At 34.1% G+C, this 21,097-nt stretch overlaps 1 protein-coding gene across 1 annotated transcript; it reads right to left on the bottom strand.

Moving 5' to 3' along the window:
• Positions 1 to 6,043: 6,043 nt before the first annotated feature.
• LOC126888530 (uncharacterized) lies at positions 6,044 to 21,064 on the bottom strand. The gene is made up of 3 exons (XM_050656874.1): positions 21,061 to 21,064; positions 14,659 to 16,517; positions 6,044 to 6,094 (listed from the first exon to the last, which is right to left on the bottom strand). The coding sequence occupies exons 1-3, from the start codon at positions 21,062 to 21,064 to the stop codon at positions 6,044 to 6,046; spliced, it is 1,914 nt and encodes a 637-aa protein (XP_050512831.1).
• Positions 21,065 to 21,097: the final 33 nt, after the last annotated feature.

Genomic DNA, 21,097 nt, shown 5'->3' with positions numbered 1-21,097 from the left:
GCTGTGACATCATATACCTCTCTCTCTAACACACAGAATTCCCTATATCTGTAGTGACACCCGTTTAGATCATCTACTTTTGGGTCTTAGAAAAAATTTCAACTTTTATACGCTTTTTGAAAACTCTAATATGAATTTTACAAATAAGACAAATAGGCAATTAAAATGGCATATTTATTTTTATCCGCACATGATTACTTAATTTTTTTATAAATAAATCAAATTTCACTATGAATTAATAGTTTGGTAAAGTGAACCATAGATTTAAAAAAATAACTTTTATTACAAAAATTAATTTTTTTTGCACAAATAAGTAATTTATGTTGCCATCCAATCAACTGATTTATTCAAATTAGAGAAAAATCAGGTCCGGATTTAAAAAATTTGTTCGTTTTGGTCTTAGAAAAAATTTTACCCTGTATACACTTTTTGAAAACTCTAATATGAATTTTACAAATAAGAATATGCTATGCTATACTATGCTATGCTAAGACTAGGCAATTAAAATGGCATATTTATTTTTTCCCCACACGATTAGTTAATTTTTTATTAAAAAATAAAATTTGTCAAAATCGGAATTTTAACCTAAAAATAAAAAAAAATGAACTCACGGTTTAACTCGCTACAACTCTGTTCCATTTTAATATTTTTTTTCTGAAATTTTTACAGCACATACCTCTTACCATTGTGAAGACTATGAAAATTGTTGTAGACTTTCAGTCTTCTTCTTGTAAAAGTTGCAAACTTGTAAATCGCAAAAATTAGGTGGAAAAATTTAAAATTTATCAATTTGATCACGTCTATGTTAAACTATAGAGTCCAAAAGAAGTGTTATGGGAAGTTTTAGATCTAGACGTGTTATAAAAAAAATGGTAAAACTTTTAATTTTAAGAAAAACGTTTATTTTAAATATATGCAACAACTTTGCCAAACTTTTTATGTATAGTCAAATTTGATTTTTTAATAAAAAAATAAGTAATCGTGTGGGGAAAAAGTAAATATGCCATTTTAATTGCCTATTTGTCTTATTTGTAAAATTCATATTAGAGTTTTCAAAAAACGTATACAAGGTGAAATTTTTTCTAAGACCCAAACAAACTAATTAATTAAATCCGGGCCTGATTTTTTTCTAGTTTGAATAAATCAGTTGATTGGATGATAACATAAATCAAATATCTGTTAAAAAAAAATCATTTTTATAATAAAAGTTGTTTTTCTTTAAATCTATGGTTCTCTTTTCCAAACTGTTAATTATTCATAGTCAAATTTGATTTTTTTTTATAAAAAATTAAGTAATCGTGTGGGAAAAAAATAAATATGCCATTTTAATTGCCTATTTATCTAATTTGTAAAAATCATATTAGAGTTTTCAAAAAGTTTATACAGGGTGAAATTTTTTCTAAGACCAAAACGAACTTATTTTTTAAATCCGGGCCTGATTTTTTTTCTTATTTGAATAAATCAGTTGATTGGTGGTAACATAAATTAAATATTTGTTCAAAAAAATTATTTTTGGTAATAAAAGTTAATTTTGTTAAATCTATGGTTCACTTTACCAAACTTTTAATTCATAATCAAATTTGATTTTTTTATAAAAAATTAAGCAATCGTGTGCGGAAAAAAATAAATATGTTATTTTAATTGTCTATTTGTCTAATTTGTAAAATTCATATTGGAGTTTTCAAAAAGCTTATACAGGGTGAAATTTTTTCTAAGACCCAAACGAACTAATTTTTTTAAAGCCGGACCTGATTTTTTCTAGTTTGAATAAATCAGTTGATTAGGTGGCTATAGTGTAACGATTGACCAAAATAAGAGACACATCGATCTGACCGTTCAAAAATTATGACGAATACAAATTTCTGTCAAAATGCGAAACTCGCCCTGTATATTATTAAACAATGGGAGCAGACACTTTTTAATGGTCATTTGTTATTCCCCATAGGGGCCTCTATACGAGGTAGGAGTATGTACAGTTCCTCATGACTCACCCTGTATAAACAAATTCAAGTTACTTTTGACTACATGAGTAACAATTATTTAAATCAATGTTCCCCCACTGTTAGCAACACCATGTCTGGACCCAATTCTTCCAGTTATCTTACTAGTTCATATGCAACTGCTACGATGACGAAACAACGTCCGAAGTATCCCAAGAAGACCGAAGCAATTTTCTAATAATTAGTTGTACGTCTCTATAGTATCCAATGATTGTATATCCAATTTTTTTTCTTCATAATTTTTACCTAATGTTACTTAAGATTTAGAAATTAACTGTGATAATAATTAGTTTTAAGTCCTTATTTTAATTAATTATTGTATAACCAATATTGTTTGTGTCAATGGCCATTGCTGCCGAGACACATAATTTAAATAAAAAAAAAAATATTATTATGTTTTATCCTACAGTGTGACCCATTTAGATTGGAAACACCTCTATAAAATTCGAAGTTGTTAACCGATTTTAACCAAATTTTTTTTTAATGTCATGTAATAAAAGGTCTATTGCGGGACAAAATATGAAATATTTAGTTAAATTTTCGGGGCATTCTACGATACTTTTTCTTCGTCGAAAATGGAGAATTTGTATTAGCGATTTTTTATTAAAAAAATTTCTACGCCACTGGATTTAGAGTGGCTTCAAATAGCAATGACAAAAATTTCATTAAAATATATTTATTAATAACGAAGTTATGACAACTTAAAATTTTAAAACTCACTAAGTTAAGAGTCAAAAAAGAACACCCTGTATCAACAGAAAACCATAAAACTAATTATTTTTCAAATAATTTTAATATCAATATTAACAAGATACTTTTTCTTCGTCGAAAATGGAGAGAGAATTTGTATTAGCGATTTTTTTATTAAAAAAATTTCTACGCCACTGGATTTAGAGTGGCTTCAAATAGCTATGACAAAAATTTCATTTTAAATTTATTTTAAACATTTTTTTTTGTCTAGTAGTGGTTTATTATTAAAATTATTTGAAAAATAATTAGTTTTATATTTATCTGTTGATACAGGGTGTTCTTTTTTGACTCGTAGCTTAGTGAGTTTTAAAATTTTAAGTTGTCATAACTTCGTTATTAATAAATATATTTTAATGAAATTTTTGTCATAGCTATTTGAAGCCACTCTAAATCCAGTGGCGTAGAAATTTTTTAATAAAATAATCGCTAATACAAATTCTCCACTTTCGACGAAGAAAAAGTATCGTAGAATGCCCTGAAAATTTAACTAAATATTTCATATTTTGTCCCGCAATAGAACTTTTATTACACGACATTAAAAAAAAATTTGGTTAAAATCGGTTAACAACTTCAAATTTTATAGAGGTGTTTCCAATCTAAATGGGTCACACTGTATAATCTTAGACAACTAGAATTTTGGCATTAATAAAATCCTGTTGAAAAATAAAAATAAAAAAGAACAATTATTGAAATTTTCAGAAACTTAGTTATTAGATACAAAAAATACAAAAACCAAATAGATGGTTAGTCTTCTTTATCAAGACCAGGGCATTTAGGATTTTTGCCATCAGAACCGACCACCGGAGCACATGGTACCCAGGTTCACTGCTAAGACACATGATCTGGAATTTCGTGGGTTGTCGGCAAATTGATGCAAACAGATTACTCGAGGGTTTTTGGGACCGCTGAATAAGAATACGACATCAGAACCGACCTTCGATGCACCAACACCCTCCAAACTCTATAAGGTAACATGCCTTAGCAGTGACCTTGGGCACAGATGGTTCGGGTTCGTTTCTGATGACGTCTTCGTACTAAGTGACCCCAAAACCGCCTAGTAATCTATTTGCATGCATTAAGTGCCGAAATCCCTCGAAACTTCGAAGATGGCGTGACCCTAGACACCAGGTGTCTGTTCTGAAGTTGTATTCGTCTTCAGCACACCCTAAGACTCCCTGAGTAATCTGTTTGCATCAATTTAATGCCGAAAACCCTCTAAACTCCAGAAGATTATGTATCTTAGCAGTGACACTCTGCGCTAGGTACCCCGAGGGTCGGTGCTGATGGCGAATTCGTATTCAGCGACCCCAAAAGCCCCCGAGGGACAAAATCTAGTACTTAATTAACTTGACATGTCTATGCACTTTTGGATCCATTTTATGCAGTTTAAAATACAATTATACATTTCCACCCTTTTTTTTATTGTAGACTTTTTCCCGACATCATCCTGAACACAATGCAAAAAGTTGCAAGTCTCTAGATGCTGTATTTAGAATCTGTATTTACTCTGGTGATTTTAGTACTAAATGATCTAATATGAATCATAGACATCAGGTTCCAGCAGAACATTAATAATTTTTTCACCAAACAGCAAATCTTCGTACCACCTGTGAAATGCTGCTGGCTTCTGGTGTTACTTTCTTCTCACATAACTGCATTAATTCATTCTTTTTGGCACAACTAATTTCAATCAGCGTAGAGTACAATTTAGGAAAAATTTTAATATTCAAAAATAGTTTATTAGCACGGCTTGATCTATGAGTTGTCTCATTTATGGTCCTTTAATTAGGTAAAAGGTTTCTTTTTTTCATACATTAATATTTTGATTTAAACCTAATGATAGGTATATATATTGTACAACCAGAATGTTCTAAGTCAAAGTTAATGTAGTGTTGTATGTTCGGTTTTTGCAAAAATAGTACAAGCAGACTGCATTAAGAGTACTTAATGCATTCTACTAGTAAATGAAACAGTCAAACTGACTTAGTATTAAATTTTTACCTGTTATTATAATAAGTACGACTCAGTGTGTTTTTGCAGTATATAGAGCATACCTTTTTATATACGACTGCATTAATAGTTGAATAACTAAAAAAATTGACTTAGTGCGTTCTGCTGGTATACGCTCGATAGTATGTTTTGAACTATTAGTGCTCATGTGATCAAACTTATCATGGCTGTAAATATTGTTTGTCCAGACATGCAATAGTTGTGCTCTTAAAATGATTTGACAAAGCTAGATAACATTATAACATATTAATCTTGTTTGTGCATTACACGAGCGGGACACCCTCCAAAAAGCGCTTAGTTTTCGAGATACTGACCACGGAGGGGTGAATGGCTAATTTTATTCATACTTTATATTTTCGAGGGTGCTGAAAACGAAAATGAAGTTTATTTTGAATTTTATGTGGGGGAACAGTGTCAAAATCGCAATTTTAACCTAAAAATGAAAAAAATGAAACCACGTTTTTTTGCGTTTACCTCGCTACAACTCTGTTCGATTTTATTATTTTTTTCTGAAATTTTTAGAGTATATTTTACAGCTAACATTTCTGAACACAACGATACATGCTTCAAGCTTTTATTCTTATCCTGATAAAGGTTATGAATTTTTCAAAGGAAAATGTGCGGATTTATGCATTGCAAAGTTTAATCGCCAAAGTTGTGTGACGAAGTTTAAAATTTAGCTTCTTAATCAAGTTTATGTTAAAATAGAGAGTACAAAGAAGTTTTCTGGTAAGTTTTAGATTAAAATGTTTTATAGAAAAAAAAATACTGCAACTTTTAATATCGACATTAGAAATTCCCAATATAACGCTTATTTTTCGAGATACTGACCAAGGGTGGAGAATGGCTAATTTTGGTCTTAGATTATGTTTTTGACCGTGTTGAAAACGAAAATTAAATTTATTTTGCTTTCCTTTTCCTTGCGTTTAGGTCGCTACAACTCGTCCGTTTTAATATTTTTTTCTAAAGTTTGTATACTATATATCGCTCACATTTGTGAAGACAATGGTTTCTGATTTAAGCTTTTAGTCTTATTCTAGTAAAAGTTATGAATCTTTTAATGTACAAGGTGCAGATTCGTGAATTGCAAAGGTTAATCGCAAAATTTGACTGACGAAATTTGAAATATAGATTTTAAATCAAATTCAAAATAAAACATGAGTACAAAGAAAAGAAGTTTTTGGAAAGATTTGGATCAAAATGTTTTATAGAAAATAAATGGTGCAACGTTTAACATATAGGTTATAAATCACCAAAATAACGCTAAATTTTCGAGATACTGATCATTGGTTGTGAACGGCTAATTTTGCTCTTACTTTATGGTTTTGATGGTGCTGAAAACGAAAATCAAGTTTATTTTGAATTTTAGGTAGGAGAAAATGGTCAAAATCGCAATTTTGCCCTAAAAATAATAAAGTTAAACCACGTTTTTCTTAAAATTCAAAGTTGCACCATATTCTTTCTATAACAAATCTAGACCTAAAACTATCCATAAAACTTCTTTGAACTTTATGGTTTAACATAAACGTAATGAAATAGGTAAATTTTAAATTTTGTCACTTAATTTTTGCGATTTAACTCTGCAATTCACGAATCTGCACCTTATTTTTTTTCAGTATTTATTTTTAAAAATTCATAACTTTTATAAAAAAAAAGACTGAAAGACTACAGTTACTTTCATAGTTTTCGCAATTTCGCAAAGCTAAGAAATATATGCCGTAGAAATTTTAGAAAAAAATATTAAAATGGAACAGAGTTGTAGCGAGTTAAACGTAATAATTCGTGACTTCAGTTTTTTTATTTTTAGGTTAAAATTGCGATTTTGGCAATGTTCCGTCACATAAAATTCAAAATAAACCTCTTTTTCATTGTCAGCACCATCGAAAACACAAAATAAGACCAAAATTAGCCATTCACCTCACATGGCCAGTATCTCGAAAAATAAACGTAATTTTGGGGATGTAAAACGTCTATATTTAAAGTTGCGTCATTTTTTTTCTATTCAACATTTGTAACTAAAACATTCCAGAAAACTTCTTTGTAATCTATGTTTTAACATAAACGTGATTAATAAGATGGATTTTAAATTTTGCCTATTAACTTTTGCGATTAAACTTTGTAATTCACGAATCTGCACCTTGTACTTTTAAAAATTCATAACTTTTACTAGAATAAGACTAAAATCTTAAAACAGATACTGTTGTCTTAAAAAAGTGAGCAACATATAGTGTAAGTACAAACCTTAGACAAAACTATTAAAATCGACCAGAGTTGTAGCGAGTTAAACGCAAAAAAGGTGATTTCACTTTTTTTTATTTTTATGGTAAAATTGCGACTTTGACAATATTCCCCCACCTAAAATTTAAAATAAATTTCATTTTCATTTTCAGCACCATCAAAAACATAATCTAAGAACAAAATTAGCCATTCACCGCCCATGGTCAGTATCTCGAAAAATAACCGTTATATTGGGGATTTCTAATATCGAAAATAAAAGTTGCACTATTTTTTTTTATAAAACATTTTGATCTAAAATTTTCCAGAAAACTTCTTTGTACTCTCTATTTTAACAGAAATGTGATTAAAAGGCTAAATTTTTAATTTCGTCACTCAACTTTTGCGATTAAACTTTGCAATGCACAAATCCGCACCTTTTCCTTTGAAAATTACATAGCCTTTATTACAATAAGAAATAAAGCTTAAAGCAGGTACCGTTGTCTTCAGAAATGTTGTATTTAAATTGAACAGAGTTGTAGCGACGTAAACGCAAAAAAAACGTGATTTCTTTTTTTATATTTTTAGGTTAACATTGCGATTTTGACAATGTTCCTCCACATAAAATTCAATATAAACCTCATTTTCGTTTTCAACACCTTCAAAAATATAAAGTATGAATAAAATTAGCCATTCACCTCTCCGTGGTCGGTATCTGGTCATTTTAGGGGTATCTCTCGCTCGCCTACATAGTTTGCATATAGTTTTCGTACGTCTGTCTGTCCAAACAAAGAAACTTTATTTGGCTTTTAGCTTAAACCTTTTCATTATGTACCTGTAGGCTGACGCTTGAAGTGTTCTGTATTTACTGAATAACTATTGAAAAACACTATAAATGCTAATGTATTTATTGCTATAGTGACAAAATTGTATGTAGTGTACTACCCTGAAGACGAATGAGTACTGTTGTCTTTCCCCTCAGTCGGGGTGATGATCGCACGCATCCACGATGCGCTCTGACTCAAATTAAAATTGGGGGTGAGTGGCGCGTACATGCCCCCGCCTTGAAATACATTTCAAATATATCAACACAAATTATGCAAGTACATATACAACATATATAAAGTATACAAATGAATGAAGGAAATACATATAAATAAGATAAAATACATAAATGAGATAAAAAAATGGTTATGAGAATAACGCAAAGTGTTCAATATAAGTGAAAACTTAAATGTTCGGTAGTGAAAATAACGAAAAGTCTTCAATATAAGTAAGCTTAAATGTTCGGTAGTGGTGAAATATTCTTAACCGCGCGTTTGTATTCGCCGCGAGCTGTTTTCACTGACACTACGCGAGTCACACCATCTTGTCCTGGATGAATGGCAGTCACACGGCCCAATGGCCAGAGGTGGAAACCACATGTCCTTGATTAAAACTAATTGTCCCATTTGTATATTAGGTGAAGGGTCGGAAAACCATTTCTGACGTTGCTGCAACTCTCCCATGTATTCTTTGGACCAGCGATGCCATAGGTGCTGGTGCATCATCTGAAGATGTTGATAACGAGACAATCGGTTTGTAGATACGTCCGTAAGGTCTGGTTCAGGCAATGCAGTGAATGGTCTGCCGATGATAAAATGAGCTGGTGTAATGGGATTTAAATAATTGGGATTGGAGCTAAGAGGTGAGAGTGGTCGGGAATTTAATACTGACTCTACTTGAATTAAAAGTGTTTGAAATTCCTCAAAAGTGAGTATGTTGTTTTTCATTGTTCGGCGTAAATGCACTTTCATTGATTTTACGCCCGCCTCCCAAATTCCCCCGAGAATTTGCCGGAATGAATTTCCAAACTATTTGATCGTTAGCGCAGAATGAAGCTAGCTCAGCCTCATTATTGACTAAAAAATTTGAAATTGCATCCAACTCACTCTTGGCTCCTGTGAAATTAGTGCCATTATCCGAAAATAATTGCAGGGGCCGGCCTTTTCTAGCTATAAAGCGCTTGAGACAGGCAATGAATGCTTCGGAAGTAAGACTTGTGGCTATCTCCAGATGAATAGCCTTGGTTGTAAGGCATATAAAGAGGCAAACCCAAGCCTTAAACGTCTTGCACCCCCGACCCTTCCTATCCTTTAGGAGAAAGGGCCCAGCGTTATCCACGCCAGTTGAATGGAAGGGAAACGTTTGGGTAACCTGCTCCTTGGGAAGATCACCCATTATAGTAGTAGTTTAGCTTTAGAAGTGTACACACGTTAAATTGGTGCTCCCGTGCTTTTTAATTGATTTTTGCTGGAAATAAGGTATTTACTTATTAAGTTTTATTTGAATTATTGCCATCAAAGACTATTAATCGACAATTTAGTGAAACAATTAAATGCATTTTTTGCGTTGGTCGTGTAATTAAAACATAATCACCAAAAAAGAACTACTGTTTATATACAGAATCAACTTGGATTTTTTCGCTGGTTCCAGTGGCGTGCTAGTGTATTACTCTTTTTTCATTTATTGTTTTATTCTTATTACACCATGCCTTCAAAAATTTGTATGTGTTGTAATAAATCGTTTAAAACCAACTTAATGATTCAATGTTCGGTCTGCAATAGACATTATCGACATGCTTGTGTTAACATAACATCTGAGGAACTCCGTGTCCTGAGTGATCCTGATAAAGGATATAATTGGTCTTGTTCAAATTGTAGAGTAATTGGCAATCAAATAAGCGATTTGAAAAAATTAATTATATCACTTCAAAATGATATTCAAGAGTTGAAAGCTGAAAATGTGAAAATACAACCTAGTACACAGCAGGTGGATTTAGAAGAAGTCATCGAGGAACTTAACGACAGAAATAGACGCAAGAAAAATTTGGTCATCTTTGGAGTTCGAGATCACAGTCAACAGGGTGAAGTCGCTAATGATAAGCTGGAGGTTAATAAAATTATTAATCTCTTAGATCCGCAATTTGATATTTCAAATCTGAGGCTATTTAGGGTTGGTCGATTTTCTGATGGAAGAACTCGACCGATCAAAGTAGTTTTACGCGATGAAAATCAAGTAGTAAAATTAATTCGCAATTCAAAAGTTCTTAGGAATGGAAATTATAAAAATGTTTCTGTTGCGAGTGATCGCACTCCGCGTCAAATTACACATTATAAAAAATTAAAAGAGGAACTTATTTTTATCATTGTCCTGTAAATGGGAAACTGTTGGGCAATAAAGCTATTATTATTATCCAGATTTAGCCATACGGCTCACACTCCCTCTAAGGGGAAAATTGACTCATCCCAGATACCTACGGTATCAAAAGGATTGAGCTCTGGTGGGACTCTTTCCGTGTTATCGAGCACTAGGTGACTTGGTATGCAGGTGTATCTCCCAAAAATTTTCGTACACATCTGGCCGTTGCGAGTAGTCCAGCTTTCTGCATGGTCTTGTAAAGATGTTCATTTAGACCCAGCCTTTTTATGCTTTCGAGGAGGTTCTTCGGAATGACTCCTGTAGTAGATATAACAATAGGTATCGTCTGGGTACTTTGCATTCTCCATTGCCTTCGTATTTGAATTTCTAGATCTCTGTACTTGGCGATATTTTCAGTGAATTTACTACGTAGATTATTGTTGTTAGGTATCGCCACATCAATTAGTGTTGTTTGTCTTGTTAATTTATTAATTAGTACGAGATCTGGTCTATTATGTGCCACTGTTTGGTCTGTGAGCACAGTGCGGTCCCAGTATAGCTTGTAGTTGCCATCCTCAAGCATACTCTCAGGGACGTATTGATAATACGGGAGATGGTCCGTTTGGAGAAGTCCCAGCTTGATAGCTATCTCTTGATGAAGGATTTTTCCCACTGCGTCATGCCGTTCCTTGTATTCAGTTGCAGCAAATGCCTGGCAGCCCCCTGTAAGATGGATGGTTTCTTGGGCTTGACATCCATATCGGCATCTGTCGTTTTGAACCTGAGGGTATTTGATGATATATTTCAGGTAGTTTCTGGTTGGTATAACCTGATCCTGAATGGCCAGTAATGAACCCTCCGTTTCAGGGAACATCTTTCCTGATGTCAACCAGTAGTTCGACGCTATATTGTCGACATAATCTTGGCTGACCTCATTGGGATGTCGCCCGTGCAAAGGTTTACCCATCCAGGCGCGCACTTTTTCGTCCTTAGTAAGGTGGTTTATGCGCAGTTCTGCTTCCCTCAGTTTGATCGGTGTTGTGTCATTTACTGCGCAGATAGCGCGATGTAGAGTAGATGTCTCAGCCTGCATCTGAAAATAAGTTCTTAAATTAGCAATTTGTTTATCTATTATTATAATGTTATTATCCAGATTTAGCCATACGGCTCACACTCCCTCTAAGGGGGAAATTGACTCATCCCAGATACCTACGGTATCAAAAGGATTGAGCTCTGGTGGGACTCTTTCCGTGTTATCGAGCCCTAGGTGACTTGGTATGCTGGAGTTTCTCCCAGAAATTTTCGTACGCATCTGGCCGTCGCGAGTAGTACAGCTTTCTGCATGGTCTTATAAAGGTGTTCATTTAGACCCAGCTTTTTTATGCTTTCGAGGAGGGTCTTCGGAATGACTCCAGTAGTAGACATAATAATCGGTATCGTCTGGGTACTTTGCATTCTCCATTGCCTTCGTATTTGAATTTCCAGATCTCTGTACTTGGCGATCTTTTCAGTAAATTTACTACGTAGATTATTGTTGTTAGGTATCGCCACATCAATTAGTGTTGTTTGTCTTGTTAATTTATTAACTAGTACGAGATCTGGTCTATTATGTGCCACTGTTTGGTCTGTGAGCACAGTGCGGTCCCAGTATAGCTTGTAGTTGCCATCCTCAAGCATACTCTCGGGGACGTATTGATAATACGGGAGATGGTCCGTTTGGAGAAGTCCCAACTTGATAGCTATCTCTTGATGAAGTATTTTTCCTATTGCGTCATGCCGTTCCTTGTATTCAGTTGCAGCAAATGCCTGGCAGCCCCCTGTAAGATGTTGGGTGGTTTCTTGGGCTTGACATCCATATCGGCATCTGTCGTTTTGAACCTGAGGGTCTTTGATGATATATTTCAGGTAATTTCTGGTTGGTATAACCTGATCCTGAATGGCCAGTAATGAACCCTCCGTTTCAGGGAACATCTTTCCTGCTGTCAACCAATAGTTCGACGCTGTATTGTCGACATAGTCTTGGCTGACCTCATTGGGATGTCGCCCGTGCAGAGGTTTACCCATCCAGGCGCGCATTTTTTCGTCTTTAGTGAGATGGTTTATGCGCATTTCTGGTTCCCTCAGTTTGATCGGTGTTGTGTCATCTACTGCGCAAATAGCGCGATGTAGAGTAGATGTCTCAGCTTGCATCTGAAAATAAGATCTTAAATTAGCAATTTGTTTATCTAATTGCTCACCTATATCCATAAGTCCTCTTCCTCCTAGATTCCGTGGTAATGTCGTTCTTTCTACTGCACTTTTAGGATGGTGTTTTTGTGCCTTTGTGAGGTGTGTTCGTACTTTTCGCTGAAGATTTTCTATATCTGTTTTTGTCCACTTAACAATACCAAATGAATAGCTAAGCGCGGAACAAGCGTAGGTGTTTAGTGCCTTAAACAAATTTTTACTGTTAAGCTGTGAACGAAGCAGCTGTTTTATCCTTCGTATAAACTCAGTAGTTATCTCAGTTTTCATTTGCTTATGGTCAATTTTCCGCGCCTGCTTTACTCCTAGATATTTGTATATATCGTTTTCACCCATGGCCTCGATGTTCTGGCCATGTTATTATTATTATTATTATTATTATTATAGGGGTTTGAAAAGAGGGTTTTGCCCTGAAACATGTTATGCAACTATGCACTGTTTTGCGAGCAATATTGCGGCCGGAAATGGGCCAAAACCTGTCCCTAACAGAAGAAAGTAAATGGTTGGGACCTGAATGAAGAAGCCTTTTATGTTCATCAGTGAAAAGTAATTTTGTAAAATGCGAATCTTTGGGAAGTAGAATAGGATGGCGTTTTTCGAATGACCATGAGGCATGTTTGAGTCTACCTCCAACTCTCAAAATACCCATGTCGTCCAAAAACGGCGAAAGAAACTTAAGAGTACCCTTTTTTATTGGGCATGATTCTTTTAACAATTTTATTTCTGAACTGAAATATTCAGCTTCAATTATCTTTGAAAGAATGTTCAACGCATTTGACAGTTCTTCACTGCTCAATGGCCCATGGCACTTATCGTTACCTGGTTTGAGGTTATGAATAAAACGTAAACAAAATGCCATAGAGCGATGAAGTCTTGAGAAATTTGAAAATCGTTCAATATCTATTATTGCAGTACCTCTTATTGTAGTTTGTAGCACTTGAGGGGTTTTTATTTCAGGAAGTTCCGTTTGCTTGAAAACGGAAGCAATGGGCCAATTCACTGAGGGAAGAGAAAGCCAGTCTGGACCATGCCACCATAAAGAAGATGCAAATAATGAAGTTGGAGTGACACCTCGTGACAATAGATCTGCAGGGTTCGAAGATGAATTGACGTGGTACCAATTTTCACATGAAGTTTTGCTCTGAATTTCAGATATCCTGTTTGCAACAAATGTTTTTAGTGAAGAAGAGGATATGTTTATCCAGCCCAAGACTATTGTAGAATCCGTCCAATGAAATATGCCACTGAAAGATATGGTGAGCGCCCTCTGAATATGATGGGACAATTTGGCGGCTACAAGAGCACCGCACAATTCCAATCGAGGAATTGTAAGAGCCTTGATTGGACTCACCTTGGATTTGGCACAAAGTAGATGAACATGAACATTGCCTTGAATGTCAATTGTGCGAATGTATGCGCAGGCACCATAAGCCTTCTCACTTGCATCGCAAAAAGTGTGGAGTTTAGTTACAACAGGGTTGTTACATCTTATATGTCTAGGAATCGTAAAGGTATTAATATGATTGAGATCATCACGAAGATTTACCCACGCTGTGTGGATATATGCTGGGCCGGACTCATCCCAACCAGATGACAACAAGATGACCAAAATATGCCCAATGTTTTTGTATTTTCCTTGGAACCTAAGTTCAATGTGTGTAATTGCACATTGGAATCTGAAATATGTTTAAGGGCTTGAGGTTCGTTAGATATCCACTTCCGTAATTCAAAACAACCTTGTTTGAGGATTGAAGATACATCTTTGCAAATATTGGACAGGTCTGTTAATGAATCAGAGCCTGTGAGTAGATCGTCTACATAGAAGTCGTTTTGGATTACCTTGGAAGGGACTGGATATGAATTCATATTTTCTGAAGCCAATTGAAAAATGGATCTTATGGCTAGATATGACGCTGAAGATGTGCCATACGTAACCGTATTTAATTGAAATTCCAAAAGAGGATCTGAAGGTTTTTCTCTCCACAGAGTTTGTTGAAGATTTCTTTGTGAAGGATGAATTGAAACTTGCCGATACATTTTGCATATATCAGACATATGTATGTTGCCTTAAACGAAGTAAGATGTGAAAGAGATCATTTTGAATGGTTGGTCCTACCATTTGTATATCATTTAAGGACCAGCCTGAAGATGAAGAACAAGAACCATCGAATACAACCCGTAATTTGTTTGTAAGTGAATCTGCCTTTAATACGCCATGATGTGGCAAAAAGAACTGTGTTGTATTATTCGACGGGTCTACCTTGGACATGTGCCCTAACTCTTTATACTCTCTTATGAACGAAGTGTATAACTCTCGAAGCTGTGCATTCCGCTGAAGTTTACGTTCTAGACCATGAAACCTTTTAAGTGCAATAGATCTTGAGTCACCTAGTCTAGAAATAGGTTCTTTCAAGGTTATTGAGACCACGAATCGACCTTTATTGTCTCTGTAGTGTGTAGAAGTAAACATATCTTCACAAGATTTCTCTTCTGGAGACTGAATTAAGTCAGAACACTCCTGTATTTCCCAAAAGCGAGCAAGCTGACTTTGTATGTTTAAGTTTTGTGAATAACTTGGAGAAGAACTGGATCGGTCTAAAAGAAGGGGCTTTGAAAGTGGACAACTAACTATCCAACCGAACTTAGTTTTATGAAGAAACGGACCTGAAGGTTTAAGACGAATCTGTCCTATGCATAATGTTTCCCAAAACAACTCAGCATCTATGAGAAGATCAATTTGTTTGGGAATGTGAAAATCAGGATCTGCTAATTTATGACATGTAGGTATCGAAAGAGATACTGGATCAATAGGAGTTTCGGGTACAACATCGCATATTTCTGGAGCTACCAAACAGACTAAAGGAGCAGTAAATGGAGTGTTTTTAGACACAATTTGAATTTGACAAACAGCCTGAATTTTGGATTCCACCTTGAATGCCCCTGAAATCGTAATATGTGTAGGCTTTCTTGGTAGTGCAAGTTTATGGCATAAATGTGAACTAATGAAATTAGACTGGCTCCCTGGATCTAAAAGTGCTCTGCAATCATGACGATTTCCCTTTGAATCAACTACCTCTAACAAGACAGTGGATAGAAGTACCTGTTTTGAACTTAAATTAAATGTAAATAGAGACTGTTGCGTATTGGTGTTAGATGTAGAAGGTTCAGAAACGTGCAACAGAGAATGATGCTTAACAGTACAATTTTTGCAATGACCAAAGTTACAATTGTTTACCTGATGCCCCCGATTTAGACAGTTAATGCACAAATTGGATTTTTTAACTAAATCGGTTCGTTCAGGCACAGACAACCTTAGAAACTTTGTACATGTATAAATTTTATGATTTGGAGCATCGCATGATGCACAAGTACGATTTGAGATGTGATAACTTCTCTGATCATGAGAATTAGATCCATTACTAGACTCTGCTGGTGGTTTAGAAGTTTGTCCCTTTACGTTTTGGCTTGAATTTGCCTCTGTAGCTTTTTCCTCCATTCTTTTGAGCATTTTTGCCTTTTGTTTTAAAAATGTGAGAAAAGCTTCCAACTTAGGAGTATCATTCACGAAATCCTTTGATTCCCATTCTCTAATTGTCACTGGATCAAGTTTAGTGAATACCAAATATATAATTAAAGTATCCCATGATTCTGTAGGCTGTCCTAATGACTTTAAAGACCTTAAGTGCATCCTAACATGATCTACCAAGTGGCTTAAACTCTTTGAAGATTCCTTTTTTACAGGATGAATATCGAATAAGGCCTTGGTATGTACATGCAACAATGCCCTCTTGTCAGTATATTGGTCACACAATAAATCCCAAGCTATCAGAAAATTGTCATGTGTGACCTGGATATTGGCGATAACTTCAAATGCTTCACCCTTCAAAGCTCTCTTTAGATAGTGAAATTTCTGTACATTGCTAATGGAAAGGTTGCTATTTATCAAGCTATCAAAGCTATCGCGAAACTGGAGCCATTCACCTGCCTCTCCTGAATATATTGGCAGATTTAGGGCCGGTAATCGTACTTCTGATGAGCTAGGGAATCTGCTATTTTCTGGATTGGAAACCGAAGCTGAACCTACATTATCTGTACTATTTTCCTTGACAAGACCTTGCGCTTTTGAAATAATTCAACAAAAGTCATTTTCAAATGCCTTGCGCTTGTCATACTCGCCTTGTAAGTCTTCTTTCACCGAGCATTTGATGCCTACCTAAAGCTCCGAAAATTCCGCGAGTAGACTTTCAATATCCGAAAGTCTGTTTTTAAGACTCTATCGTCTAGTGAATCGATTTGTGTCATGCATTTTTCAACGTATATCTGAAAATTTGCTAGTCGCGCTTCTAAGCCACCTCGCTTGACACGTAATGTTTTTAAATGTTCCATTTTATTTATTAACAAAACAAAAACAACAAGATTTATTTAAAAGTGCAAATAGAATTTAACTAAAATAAAACCGAATACTAAATATGACTGTACTATATAAATATGCGATATAATGATATTGTGTAATTATTTTTATAATATAATAAATATTATATTTAATAATATATGTAATATTATTATTTAATAGATAAGTATAGCGTAAGATAAATAAAATGAAATATATAATTGAATTAAAATTAAAACATGTTAAAATGTCTTTAAATTGCTTTCATTGAATAATTGAAAAATGGTATAGGAAAACGGTAAATAAGGATTATATTAGCTCTGAATATTTGTATAATAGGTACCTGAGTTGAGAATCTTTGTCTGTTCTCGCTCCGATGTGGTCGTTGCGATCGGCCAGTTGAAGAATCGAAGAATCCTACAATGCAGCGCTCATGAATGATGAATCGTTGGATAACTGGGTCTAGAGCGCGCGTTTTTCGGCTTGGCTTGGCGTCACTTCCACGAAACACAATGCTTTTAAAAGAACTAATCTTATTATTATTAATTGAACTGTAGATCTGGTTTATTACGAAGGACCAAAATTGTAGCTGACGCTTGAAGTGTTCTGTATTTACTGAATAACTATTGAAAAACACTATAAATACTAATGTATTTATTGCTATAGTGATAAAATTGTATGTAGTGTACTACCCTGAAGACGAATGAGTACTGTTGTCTTTCCCCTCAGTCGGGGTGATGATCGCACGCATCCACGATGCGCTCTGACTCAAATTAAAATTGGGGGTGAGTGGCGCGTACAGTACCTATTGTACAAAGACAAATATTGCCCCATAAAAAAAATTACACCGGGTTCCTTAAACATTTATAGATCAATCTTTAAGAAGTATGATACTCAGCTGTCCTTCCACGTTCTCAAAAAGGATTAATGATTCACATGCAATATTTATTATAATGCCTCAGACAAATCTTCTTTGGAAAATAATTGGAAACTCCATAAGCAAAGGGAAGAAGAAGCTATGACAATGAAAAAAGCAAACAAGAAGAAAGCTATTGAAATACAAGGAATCTATTATAGAGCGATCACGTTTGACTAGTGATCAATTTTGACAGTGCCATTTCCTGCAGATTCACAGATTTATTACAAACGGAAACTTTCAGTTTTTAATTTTACCATTTATGATTCATTTGATCAAAGTGGTCACTGCTATCTGTGGGATGAAACACAGGGTTCCAAAGGTGCCTCAGAGATAGGTACATAGTACATAGGTACTTTTAAAATACCTGTATAGTTTGCCAGAAACCGTTGAACATGTAGTCACTTTCTCAGACACATGTGGTGGGCAAAACCGCCACCAGTTTGTTTGTGCTTCGATGCTATGTATATGCTGTTGCAAAAATTGACAATCTTAAAACGATCGACATAAAGTTTATGGAATCTGGCCATTCTTATTTGGAAGCTGTCTCAATTCATGCAACAATTCAGCATGCTCGTAAGCACAAAAAGATATTCACGGCCGAAGAATGGGATTTTTTGATTAGCATGGCAAGACACAAACTGAAACCCTACGAAGTACATAGACTGAACTATTCAGATTTTTATGGCTTTCAGAATCTTGCTTCCCTTATAATAATAATATCCAAAATAAGAAAACCAATACGTTAGGTGATGCAATAAAATGGCTGCAGGTTAAGTTGTTTCTATTTGAAAAAACAAGACTATTTGTTATTCAATATAAATATTCATTGACTAATGAACATTTTTTGAGATTAATGTCATAGGTACAAAAACAAAACAAAAGACATACTAAACAAATTACGCAAGTTCCATGGACAGCTAAAAGAGAAATATCAAAAAAGACTTTTCATATCTGAGGCAAAAAAGAAATACTTATTTTATTTACTAAATAAGGAGATCATACCAACAGTTTATAAAACGTATTTTGAAAGTCTTCTCACATAAAAGAAACAAAAGATCTTGTACTTTGGCGGACTCCTGAAGATGAAGAAGATGATTCTAAATAAAATATATTGTTTTTGTGTTTTACTGTTGTGTACCCACTTTTTGTTTTAACAAATAAAACATAAAATAAAGAGAACTTTAACAAACTCATTATTTTATTTATCTAGGTTACACATGTTGTATGTTCAAAGAGTAAGAATGTTGTATGTCCATAGAAATTTTCAAAAAATAATTTTTTTAACCCTAATAATGATAATAAAACTTATTACACAAACATTATATCATATCAGTCAGTATATAACCAGTATTAAGCGAAAAGTAACGCGAAAACTTCAAAACGTTCTCCTCAACAATCAAGATATTTGGACATACTATATCTGCGCTTTTAACCATCAATCTATTATGAGCGACGTGGCACGCAATGTGTTAACTTAATTACTCCCATAACCATATTTTTGAGTTATAAGCTTTCATTCGGTACCTCATTTGTCATTCTGTCTGGTCTAATCACGGAGACGTTGTGTTTACAATGTCTTAGGGATAGACAGACATACACTCCTGGCCAAAAAAAACTGGGACACCTTAAAAATGGGTCATTTTTGATGTCTCGAATCTCCTAAACCTGTTGTCCGATTTTAGTGATTTTTTTAATATGTTATAGCCTTATTCTCTAAGAATATTTTTTTTTATTATAGGTTATTCACTACATGCAATCAATAAACAAAAAAATTATAAGCATGTTAGTTGTTTGTTCAAAGGGGTATAAGTATAAATTTGGATTTGTTATCCAATGATAACAAAAACTCCACTAGCCTCTTAAATTATTGAACTGTGCCCTGAAAGGGTAAGTAGTTCACTGCACTGCACTGCACGACACTTCACTTCACTTTAAGTAAGAATATGGCTGTAGTTATAGTGTTGCTGAATAGGTAAATGTCATTGTATACCGGGTGTAACAATAATACTGTGTTTTTCCTGAAAGTTCGTAACACCCTGTGGAATATTCTAGCCTTTAAAAAATATTGAAATTAAAACTCAGCTGTAGCCCTAGCCTCTCTTAACATTCTGCTTTTTGACTCATTCACTTATGTTGGATAATGAAAAAATTAGGTACTTTGACAAGTAGCCATGTTCTTCATCAATATAGGGTGTTTCTAAATAAGTGCGACAAACTTTAAGGGGTAATTCTGCATGAAAAAATAATGACCGGTTGATTTATAAACATATGTCTGCAAATGCTTCGTTTCCGAGGTACCGGGTGTTCAATTTTTTCTTACACACTGACGATTTATTTATTGCTCTAAAACCGGTTGAGATATGCAAATGAAATTTGGTGGGTTTTAAGAGGCAATCATTGCGCATTTTTTGACGTACAATTATGTATTTTATATTCACCATTGGCGTGCATAAGGGTCATATTACCCGGTCATATTACCTGTATGCACGCCAATGGCGAATATAACATTTTTAGTTGTATGTCAAAAAATGTGAAATAACTACCTCTTAAAACCTACCAAATTTCATTTGCATATCTCAACCGGTTTTAGAGCAATAAATAAATTATCAGTTTGTAAGAAAAAATTCAACATCCGGAAACGAATCATTTGCGGACATATGTTTATAAAGCAAACTGTCATTATTTTTTCATGCAGAATTAACCCTTAAAGTTTGTCGCACTTATTTAGAAACACCCTGTATTGATGAAGAACATGGCTAGTTGTCAAAGTACCTAACTTTTTTATTATCCAACATAAGTGAATGAGTCAAAAAGCAGAATGTTAAGAAAGGCTAAGGCTACAATTGAGTTTTAATTTCAATATTTTTTAAATGCCAGAATATTGCACAGGGTGTTACGAACTTTCAGGAAAAAACACAGTATTATTGTTATACCCGGTATACAATGATATTTACATGTTCAGCAACACTATTACTACATACATATTCTTAGAGAATAAGGCTATGACATATTAAAAAAATCACTAAAATCGGAAAACAGGTTTAGGAGATTCGAGACATCAAAAATGACCCATTTTTAAGGTGTCCCATTTTTTTTGGCCAGGAGTGTATAATGTAGATAAATCAAAATTTTCACATTTTTTCAAAAGGGGTGAAATTAATATTAGTTATAATTAGCAACTGCGAATATACTTTTTTATTATTTATACCTCTATACTAAATCTACAATCAATATGCAGTAGAAATAAACAAATCAAGACCCGTTAAATGCTAGTAGGAGCACTCCCGAATCATAATTTACAATGTATATATAATATATATTGTAAATCCCAAATCATGATTTCCTAAGTTTACTCATTGTAAATTATTATTCGGGAGTGCTCCTAGAAAC

Source organism: Diabrotica virgifera, chromosome 7 (genome assembly GCF_917563875.1).
Source record: "Diabrotica virgifera virgifera chromosome 7, PGI_DIABVI_V3a".
Classification (NCBI taxonomy): Eukaryota; Metazoa; Arthropoda; class Insecta; order Coleoptera; family Chrysomelidae; genus Diabrotica; species Diabrotica virgifera.
This window is presented reverse-complemented; position numbering and strand designations above follow the sequence as displayed.

Coding starts and splice junctions, on each gene's coding strand:
- LOC126888530 (XM_050656874.1), bottom strand. Junction 6,095..14,658: donor AGTTAGGGCACATGTCCAAG/GTAGACCCGTCG, acceptor TTTCGTTTTCAG/CACCATCAAAACCATAAAGT.